A 10531-nucleotide genomic window follows, 5' to 3' on the forward strand; every position below is an offset into this window, starting at 1 on the left:
CCCTTACACAGACATTCATTAGTCATCGCTAAGGTGTTTGGTAGAAGCTTTTGTCCAAAGCGACTTTTAAAACAAGCAACCCTGTGTCCCAACGTCACCTGCTTATATACACACATACAGAAACAGAGTGCAGGGCCGTTCGGTCCACAGAGTCCTTGCCATAAATAGATGTACACAGAGAGGCGATTTATTGCCTGCTTTTTGTCATCTCGTGCTGCAGCAACAGCAGAAGCAGCAGCCGCTCAACTCGTCTGCTGCAATGAGGCAGGTCAGATTCCAGCCATGAATCTGCCCCTCCAAGATCCCCCCAGCAGCTGCCGCCGCCCAGTGCTACAGGCCAGGGAGCCCAGGGCTGTGTGTGTGTGTGTGTGTGTGGTGGTGGGGGCACACGAAGCCTGCTCAGGACAGGAATGTGTGTGTGCCTGCATGTGTGAGGGTGAGAGTGTGTGCCTGTGTGTATAGTAAGAGAACTGGTTGTCTCTTAAGAGGGATTTCTTTCGTGGGGTGGAGTCATACATGTAGATGATTAAGGCCCACAATTGCACATAATCCGAGCTGAAATCTCCAGAGTTTATTTATCCTCAGTGAACATGACACTTGACCACCCTAAGCTCAAGTTGCTAGTTCTAAGCAGCCAGGCAGCTACAGCGCTACACTAAAAACCACAAAAGAGCACGGTCATATTAACCAGAATATATGGGCACACACACAAACACGCTAGTTTGAAAATGCCCTTTGATGGAATATTAATTTAAGTCTACCCATGTTCATGCAAATAATTTTGGTATCTTGGTTGGTTGCTCTAACAACTTGGAAATGTGGCAAAAAGCATGGTTTGCACTTCAGGAGCGAAGATGCGATTAATTTATGTATTCAAATCATAGAGTAGAATGTCAGGGAATTAATCAATGGGCAAAAGCATTGTAATAGTGACATCCTTAAATGGATGTGAAGAACCCAAAGAAGCAGGTTTTGCGTGCATTGCTGACAAATCAGCAATCGGTGGAATCCCCTAAAAGCAAAACAGCGACTCTGATCCAGTCAGTTTCACCTATTTTACTGTCATGGATGAAATTCTAGGAAAGAGATTGTTGACGCCATAATGCCGCAGCTACTACTACTGCAAGTCACTGGTTCATATGGAATATGTTGATTAACATTTTGCTGCGCATGTTACATTATATTGCTTTAACCAGAATGGACCTTAAAAGGTGCTCTAAGCGATGTTACACAGTTTCTAAGCCAAAACATGTTTTGTCACATACAGCAAACATCTCCTTATGATACGCTAGCTGCCTGTCCCCTGAGAACACTGGAAAAAAAAAAAAAAAAAAAATGCAGTCTCTAGACAGCCCAGGCTCTAAAAACGGTCCAGGCAGTTTTTGTTGCCGTTTTTGGAGCATGGGCTGTCTACAGAGACTGCATTTTTTACAGTGTATACAGTGTATTCAGGTGACAGGCAGCTAGCAGATTGTGAGACGTTGGTTTAAAACGGTAACCAAATAACTAAGACTCGTGAAGTTTCCAAAGTGCCGCGGTACCTGCCATAATTCAGCCGCCAATGCAAAAATCTACTCGTCACTGGCGCTAAAAATCTGTAGTTGAGCCAGTCCAGCTGGCTGGCCGACTCACCTGGGGGAGAGCTGGGAGGCAAGAGCGCAGGGTTGGGGCTCTGGCCTTCACTGGAGCTGCAGGCTTCGCTTTGGTTGAAGGCCCCCTCCAGCTGCCGTCGCCTCTGGTAGCGGCTATACTCCTGCCGAATGTTCTGGAAGATCTGCTCTGTTTGGGGAAATGGAGACAAAGGAGGACATCGGATGGGTGAGAAAACAACAAGAAATTAGAATAAGTATTTTAACAGATTGACTGCACAGATTAAATGCATATCATAGTTTCTCTTATCTGTCAGTGCTCATGACAGGAGGTCAAAGTGCGTGGCCTACTTCATTTGGAGAACTATGCCACTGTTGAGTTCCGTTTTATTGCAGTTGCTGAGCCTTGGCATAAAGCAAGCGATGGACTCAAACACACTGTATCAGCCTACAGGGCACTTCCTGTCTTCAGCTGAGACTGTGTGACTGAGGCGAGCGAAGCAAAGACGACGCTCTGCTTTCCATTTCCTCTACAAGACATGCCTGCCACCATGACGCAGTTCAGTCTTTTGGCCTACAAACACTAGGCTCAACACTGCACACTTAAGACTAAACACCTTGTGGTCCTGTGGATCAACTGTACAGAGCAACCGGTAGAGCGAGCCAAACCGTCACCCAACTTCTCATTCAAGACATTTCAGCCATTTTCTGTGACTTTAAGGGTCACGTGGTCACGTGGATATAAAGAGCCGAAGTCACGCCCCTTCCCTTAGCCACCATGGGACCCATCTTTCAAAAAATGATGAACGGCAGTCAATGGCAAAAGAGAAATTATTTTCTGGTCCTGATCGACTTGTGCCTTGAATTACCCATATGATGTTTGTCAATTTTAAAGACAATTTTTCATGTAAAGACATTTGCAGTTTGTTTCGTAACTATTGAATTACAACATTGTGAAAGATCGTAATTCCAACGACTACAAACCCATCATTCGCGCTAGTGACGTTAGCCCATTCACAGCCACACCGGATTGTACAAGCATACCAGCAACAGGTCTTACTTGAGCTTCCCTTGCCAATGAAAATACCATGAGTCAGAGGATTAAACACATTTCAGGTAAGTTGTATTAGTCCATAGACTGTACATAAACTACTGTTAAGTGACATAGCTGGCAGCAAGATGAAACCGTCAACTAGCATAACAGCTAGTCGTATCGTTCCATTACGTTGGTGACTTACATCGTTCGAGACGAGTCTGTATACGAGTTCTGAATACCCCTACTCAGAGCGCCCCTTTGTGTGCCTGCTTCTTTACCAACATAAGCATATTGCATTATTTTTACTGATGATTACTTTGAATCATCATTTTGGTAACAAGTCCCGAGTCCTGAGCTTGCGAGATTAAACCAAACATTCGCACTTTCGTTCTTCAGTGGCGAGTGCGGACTTGGTCCAGATGAGTAAACAGGAGTTGGTTTTATTCAACAAGCTGCACCGTTCTACATCACATTGGGAGTTTTGAATGGCTCACTGAATCACATGTTTCCAGACCTGGGCAGCCCATAAGAACATGCGAGATAAAATGTTCATGACATGGGATCTTTAAGATGGATACAAGCCAGAACCACATTAAGCAAGGCAACCCAATCAGGCCTTCACACATTATTCTTTAGGCTATGACATGTGGCATGTAGTATCAGCCTCAATATTTCAATTAATTCTTATGCATTTATTGTTTAGGCACAAAAAGGGATTGTGCGTGTGTGTTTGTGGGGAGGGTCAAAGAGGTGTAGAGAGACAGAAAGAAACTAACGAGACCGAGATGCAGCGAAACAGCTGTGCACGCACACAGCTGTGACCATAGCCAGTCTTCAACTCCACCCCCTCTTTCGATTCGACCCCCCCCCCCCCCCCCCCCCCCCCCCTCAACCTTTTCAAAATAAACATGTTTTGTGGTTTCAGGGGTAAATCCTGCCTCTGAATCAGTGGGGTTTAAAGATAGCTTGATAAGACATCCGAGGGGAATGAAAATGAAAAGTAGGTCACCAGAACGAACCTGGGGTTTAGGGACCCGAGCAGAAAGAGAAGCAAGTAATGGAATGGGTGGGGGGGTGGGGTCTTATTCCAGGACTGGAGAAGCCAGCTCCACACGGGGGCCTCTATCTGAAGGTGCCGGGGCACATTTATCTTGGGTGGGAACACTTCAAGAGGGAGGCCCTCACTCCCCACGCCACTGATGGTGGGTGACTAGCAGGAAACATGCATGGGGTGGGGGAGCACCTGGTGGGCTCAGATGTCATATTGCGCAAGGAAGGGCCTTTAAATGACAGTCGGCTGAATGCATCTAGAGAGCAGCTGTGGCCGGGTACCATAATTCTGTTGTCAAAACAAAAGCAAAAGGAAAGGAAGAGACGGTATATTCTGCCAAGCAAACAAAGATTCAGACAAACCTATTTTTTGAACGATCAAAGGACTCAAGCTGAAGTCATCCACATTGTAACAAAGACATCGGCCATTTCAGAACTAGGTCTTAATACTGTACAAATGCATGAGTGTATATCAAGCACACAAAAGGAGCTAATTTATTAGCACAGGCTCCGTGCCTTAAGGATGTGCAGGCTTGGCGAGAGCCACTTGAATGACAGGCCTTCCCCTGCTGCTAAACACCCCCCACCCGCCCATGCCAAGTCACTGGACTTCAATCCGGGGGTGTCGCCTGGCAACAGTGTCCTTGCAGTGGCAAAACCAAGTGATCAGAGATATTTGCTGAAGACAGAAAGTGGAATAAGAAAAAGGGGGACAGTTCTAGACAGGCCTGCAGACGAGACCAACCGATTAAGCAAACAGATGATGGTATGAAAGGAAGCAGAGAGAACGAAACAAACACATACCTACATACACACGTGCAGAGGCGACCGATTTGGCTTGAGGGGGTGGAGGGTGGGGTCACAAAGGCAGCCTGGCTCATTTCACCCTTCAGTGCTGATGTATACGGCCAGGACTTAGGGCTCCTAAGCTCACAGGAAGCCCATTGCCCAGAAGGTCAACCAAAGTCCTCTCTCACACACACACACACAACTCATAAAAAGTTAGGGATATCTGGCTTTCGGCTGAAATTTAATGTTTAAGTACAGAAAGTACTGAAACATTGAACTGTCGGACATGCGCATTCAAAAGTTTATACACCGATTCTAAAATCGTGATTCAGAAAGAAGAGTAGAGCGTGAGCGTGAGCCAGGACCAAAAGGGAAGTGGGCTGGGAATCTGGGTTGGGGCTCAGAAGCGGCAGAGATGGGACATGACTTGAGAATTAAATAACACAAAAGGCGTCCCTGGGCTGTTGGCTTTGTGTGGCATGCTGCTGTTGTCAGCACTCTGGCAATGAAGCCATTCAGGATATGAATGACTTGAACAACAAAAAAAAAAGCAGCACAGATCTTGTATCAACACGAAATTTTAGGAGACTGAATTCACAGTGAAAGCTTGCCGAGGGCCCATTTATCAAGCTGTACCTTAAAAGGGCTGATCCCTAGGCAAACTTGCCACGTCTGATGCTTCAACGACAACAGTACAACTCCACACAACAGCCACTGACGCTTCACCAGCTTAATTGACAAACTTTGCAAAGAGAGAAAGGTCTAGTGCTCAAAGCTCTGCAGAAGTTAGAACTCCACAGCATTCACAGCTCATGAATAGGGAGGTACAAAGAAAAGACACAAATCAGACAGGAAGCTGACATGGAGAGGAGAGATAAAAGGAAATAAACCCAGGTCTGCTTGTTGACATCACACCGCTAGGCCAAGAGAGACGTACAAGTGCTTCAAAACATTATTCCCCTGGCCTGTCTGCTTTGCTCAGCTGTTCTTAGAAGCACTCTCAGTAGAGAAACATGCTTTATCAACAGGTACACATGCGTCAGAGGCTTGATTGGGTGAGGGAATAGCAAGTGTTGCATTCCCTGGTTGTTGCTGAGGCCACACAACACAAAATCCCCCAGGCAAGGGGGGTGGGTGGGGGTGATGTGATGAGATTGAGTAACTGCCACAGGCATGTGGAGGTGTGGGAAGGAGACTAGGTGTGACCCAACACATGAGCCGCAAGGCAGCTCTGGCAACGCTGGCTTTGGCTGGGTGAGTGGAGAGGGGCTTGCATTACGGAGTCTAGTCACGCTGCAGCAAGAAGGCTGGAGCCAGTTTTGACAGTCCAGTCATGATAATGATAGTGTCAGTTAGGCTACCGAGTCTATTTCTCCATCAACTCCCTGGGGGGGGGGGGGGGGGGGTTGTGGGTTTGAAGGAACTTGCAGAAACACTGCCGTTCTCTATGGGACACAGTCGGCAGTGTGCACGTCGGTGACCAAACTTGGCCAAAACTGCAGAATTACTGTCGAGAGAATGAATGATGAAGTGTCCGTCTGCCGAACAGCAGGATAGGGCTGCCTACTCCCCAGGAAGAGCTTGAGATTATTCAAGTTTTAGAGTGAAAGCAGGGGAGGTTTGCTACCTCTTTCATCAGAGACAACAAAGCTGGCAAGAACAGCTTTCCTTCCGTCATAGCAGCTAATGCCACTGTCGACACCTCCAAGTGTGACAAATCTCGCATCGCAAGTTTTCCGCATCTTCGCTTGTCCAATCACATTCCCACTCAATTTAACACTAGCTTCTTCTGTTCATTCAGTGTGGAAAATAAAGTATGGTAGTCTCACTGATTTGGGCATCTCTGCACCTCATCTACAAGTCTAAAAATCACAGCTTTTGTTCTGCAGCATTATCATTTTGTTTCCAAATCCTATATAAACCTACTCATGTATTTTCCCCACAACACCGGAAGGGGCAAACAAGACTGCCAAAAGAAACATCAGAACTATGTCCCGTTTTACTTTCACTTGGCAACACTTTCCGTTACCACACAGTGCGTGCCCAGGGGTTGGCAGTCTTATGGGGCAGGTCGTAACAGACCCAAGCTCAATTCAAAACGAGTCATTCTCCACCCACCGCACCAATCAAGACAGGGACTTCCCAATTCTTGCTGCTTGCTGAAATGTGGCAACAATGTTAGGCAAAGCACAGAGCTTACAAGATTTGGGCTAAGAGTCTCACATGTTAGCATTCCAAGGGGCTGGAAATCCCAGAAACCCCGAAAGTGAGACGACCACCAAGGATGTAGGTGAGGGTGAAAATTTCCTTCAGGATTCATGAAGTCTTTAGTCAGGGTGCACGAAATAGAAAATGGGAAGTGACAAGGAAGTAAAAGGAGAAGCACGCAGTGCCTAGAACAGTGCAGTAAATGTGATTTGGGTGTGGGGGGGGGCGCTGTGGAGGAGGGGCCGTCATTAATACACTCGCCAGAGATGAGGATAGGCGAACTGCTAAAACAAAAAGCTGATTGTATTACTGGTGGCCTCCTCCACACACACAAAAAAAAAAAAAACATGGCCACACTCACTTATAAGATTTCTTTGAGTCATTGAAATGCCACACATGTCAGAGAGAGCAGGGGTGACACACAGGCACACACAACTCAAGAGAAAGCAATGGAATCTTTAGATGAAATGAGGCAGTGAATGGAAGCGTCAAAATGGAAAGCATGCTCTGGGACTGGCATTTGGCATAAGGCGTGAAGAACAGTAAGGATTATAGACTACTAAAATCAGGCAAAAGGCTGGAGTTTCAGAAAAGCTTAAATCTTACATTTTAACCCGTCTACCTCCATTCAGATAGGCTGCAGGATTGTTGAGTGAGGGTTAGTTGTAATTAGGATTCATGTAGAGCACGGATTAGTTGCCGTCAAATAGCTCAACCTCTCCGGGAACGGCGCATAATGCGCTTCGCTGGATCCCATGAGAGATAGCCAGGTAATTATCTCTGGTAGCCGTGCCTCACACCAAACCCATTCAAATCCGACAGAGGGAAGCTTTTCAAATGGGTGGGCTGCAGCAGCACGAACAGAAAGGGAGCACAACAATGCCTTTCCGAGCAGGGGAAAACGAGAAGGTACAAAACCCCCAGTCCTTTCCCACACCAGACAATGCAACAGGGCACACGGGTGGGGGAATAAAGGGTTGTGATTTCCCTTTGCTTGGTCAATGGCCGTTTGCCTTCCTAACTTAAACTGAATTTAAAATGCTTTTCGTCAATTGGGGGAAAAAAAAAAAAAAAAAAAAAAAAAAAAAAAAAAAAAAAATCACAAGAGAAATACAGATTCTCATTTGATATAAATGATTGGCAAACTCGCGCTTATGGGACCACTAACGGAATAATGACTAGTTGGACACAAGCAAGCCCTCGAACTGCATGATATAAATATAACGTTCACTCGAATATGTCAAACTTCTGCCATTTCACTGACACCTTCAATCCTAAACTTGACAAAAGTGTAAGATGAAACAGTCGTTCTCTTACTTGGCAAGTAGACTGCCAAATTGTCTAGCCAAGAAAAGCTATACACGCTAGCTGGACAAGCTAAATGACACCGATTTGAGCTAAGACGACGTGAATTTAAAGAACATTTGATTGGCGAGGCAAATGGAGTTGGCAAACACACAACATGATGTAGCTGCTTTTTGGTAATCCCAAAACAAAAACTAGCCTCTCCACAATCATGAAATGTGGTTCAAAGAGTAGCCTAGAATTTTAAATGCGACACACGCCGGCATGAGGAGGAGTCTACACCCAACCCCCATCGATAAAGCAGACACAGCGGCTAACATGTTGTGATACAACCAATATTAGCTAGCGACTCGGTCCCTTACATTCCATCAGATCAGAGACAAAGGATCATCCAATTCTCAGAAACCTAGACCAAAACAAATAACATTGACAAGATGTGCCGTAACTAAACCATACTCAACACCCTGGCGTGACCCTCCTTATTGATCATACCTTAATGGCGACTGAAGCATTAGCTGGCTAACCAGCAGCTAGCTAGATACCAACAATCCACATGACAATGTTATCTTTCCATAAACATTGTGCGTTATGCCTGTTCGCAGAGGTGCCGATTGCTTGCGTTTGTAAGCTTGTCGATATTAACGTAACTGAGGTTGGCATAACGATTAACGTTAAGTCTTCAGGGCGTTATCGGCATCTTGCTAATCGTTTTAAGTTAACATTCACGTTAACGTTAATGTCTAGCTGACTGGATAGCAAGCAACGCTGACCTGTCGAAATCAAAGCAACTCACGTTAACCTTAATCCAGCCCTGATTAATGATGGTAAATCGCGTAGCAGCTATATTACCTAGTGTTGCAAAGTAGAGCTAATGTTATTTTGCTATCTTCTATACAACCTCGTTTGATTGTATGTCGGTTTGCCATTGTTAGACAATGGCGTTAAATGTTATCAAGGCAGCTAGTTTTAACTTATATGTAACGTTAAGTTTATGTTACCGTTAGCACATTTGGAAGGAGCGGCACCCAAGCACACATCTAATGGCTAATGTAAAAAGGTATCGTTAACATTAGCTCGCTGGCTGGCTGAACTAAACTTAACGTTACCTTTCCAACAGATTAACGACAATGCACAGAAATTGGTCAAATCAATGCCCGTATCCAGGGGTTGTATGTTATCGCTAACGCAAATTAAGGTTGGCTGGCGTGGATAACGTTCACGTTATCGTTCGTTAGAGGATCACTTCACAACACACATAAACTGTACGTTATTTCAAAGAAACACTTTTAGCATGCTTTACTACGTTAACGTTCCATTGCCTTGTTCTTGTTAGCCAACTGGTCTACATTAGCGACCGACCCCCTACTTCCTCTTGCTCGTGCTAACGTTAACCTAGCGTAATAGCTAAAGCTAGCGTTAGCTCCACTCCACCCAGCCCCCTCCCCCATATCGGCTAATGTTGGTTAAAATTCTATTAAAACATCTTACCAGGAGTAAGCCTCTGTTCTCCTCCCATGGTCTGCGGTGACATAGAAAGCGACGGACTGTCTGTTGACGGCCGAAGATTGCATCTTTGAGGAGACGGAGTGCCAGGGGTCCCCGGTAATGGACTGCACCTTCTTCGTTTAGGAGACTGAGGACTGAGCAGGGCCTCAAACTCCATGGAACGTTTTAACGTTGCTCCACACGCCATGGTTGCTAAAAATGAAGTTAGAACGACAAGGAACTTGTAAAGATATCCAGCGATGTACAAAGAATGTCCAGGAGGTAAAATAATTGATTGCTAGTCCAAATTTCAGCGACGTTTCCCCTGAACAACCACCCTTGACGCCGGGTTGGTTTGCCAACTGCCAAAGCTTCTATCAAAATCCCGACGTCACAATGGGAGACTGTACCATTATACCATTGAGGGGAATCCCGCATACATTTATTTAACCGCACTATTCATTCATTGGTATAATTACTCACAACGGCTCGATTACCTTCACAAATACTGTATGTGAACGTAGCATGAATTGATAGAAGCAAGTATGTAAGAAAAATCCCTACGTTCTAATTATCTAACTATTTTATGTCCCCTACAATATTGACAGAATCTTTTAAATCTAGCTAACTCAAACTAGTTACAAGTTAGCTGGTTGTTGTATTTACTCAAATGAGCAGATCAATTAATTAGCTGGTTAGCATCAAACCACAGAGATTAGGCAACTATGTATCTTTATATGTTAATTATATATAAAGGAGAATTTCATTCTGTGTCTAATAGGAGCGACCTCTAAAACAGTATACCGTTTTTGTTGTTTATTATCAAAATCCATGGACGACAGTCTGTCATGATCTTTATTTAGCCTACTTCCACGTATTTCAACACATTTCACATCAGTTTATAACATTTACCTTCCGATTCGCTCTGTTCCTCCATTGTCACTAGCCATTAGTAAAATTTCAACTGATTACTGTATTAGGCAACATATTTAATTTATATGACTAGGCTATATTTCCACTGTTCGCACTGAAATATTTCTTTAACAACTTACTGTTATGATGTGTGTGT

General features: G+C 44.9%; 1 protein-coding gene across 2 annotated transcripts in view; it reads right to left on the reverse strand.

Annotated features, from left to right (window-relative positions):
• The window catches only part of akirin1 (akirin 1), a 12515-nt gene extending 1984 nt beyond the window's left edge, over positions 1-10531 (reverse strand). The window contains exons 1-3 of one of the 2 annotated variants that reach the window (XM_042106753.1): positions 10515-10531; positions 9466-9675; positions 1633-1779 (exon numbers count right to left, since the gene is read on the reverse strand). In XM_042106753.1, coding sequence (XP_041962687.1) covers positions 1633-1779; positions 9466-9670 — 352 coding nt within the window. In that variant the 5' untranslated portion in view covers positions 9671-9675; positions 10515-10531. Of the gene's footprint in view, positions 1-1632; positions 1780-9465; positions 9676-10374 lie in introns of both variants that reach the window. The other variant, XM_042106752.1, reaches the window with a different exon arrangement.

The sequence above is a fragment of the Alosa sapidissima genome, chromosome 10 (assembly GCF_018492685.1).
Source record: "Alosa sapidissima isolate fAloSap1 chromosome 10, fAloSap1.pri, whole genome shotgun sequence".
In the NCBI taxonomy this organism is placed as follows: Eukaryota; Metazoa; Chordata; class Actinopteri; order Clupeiformes; family Clupeidae; genus Alosa; species Alosa sapidissima.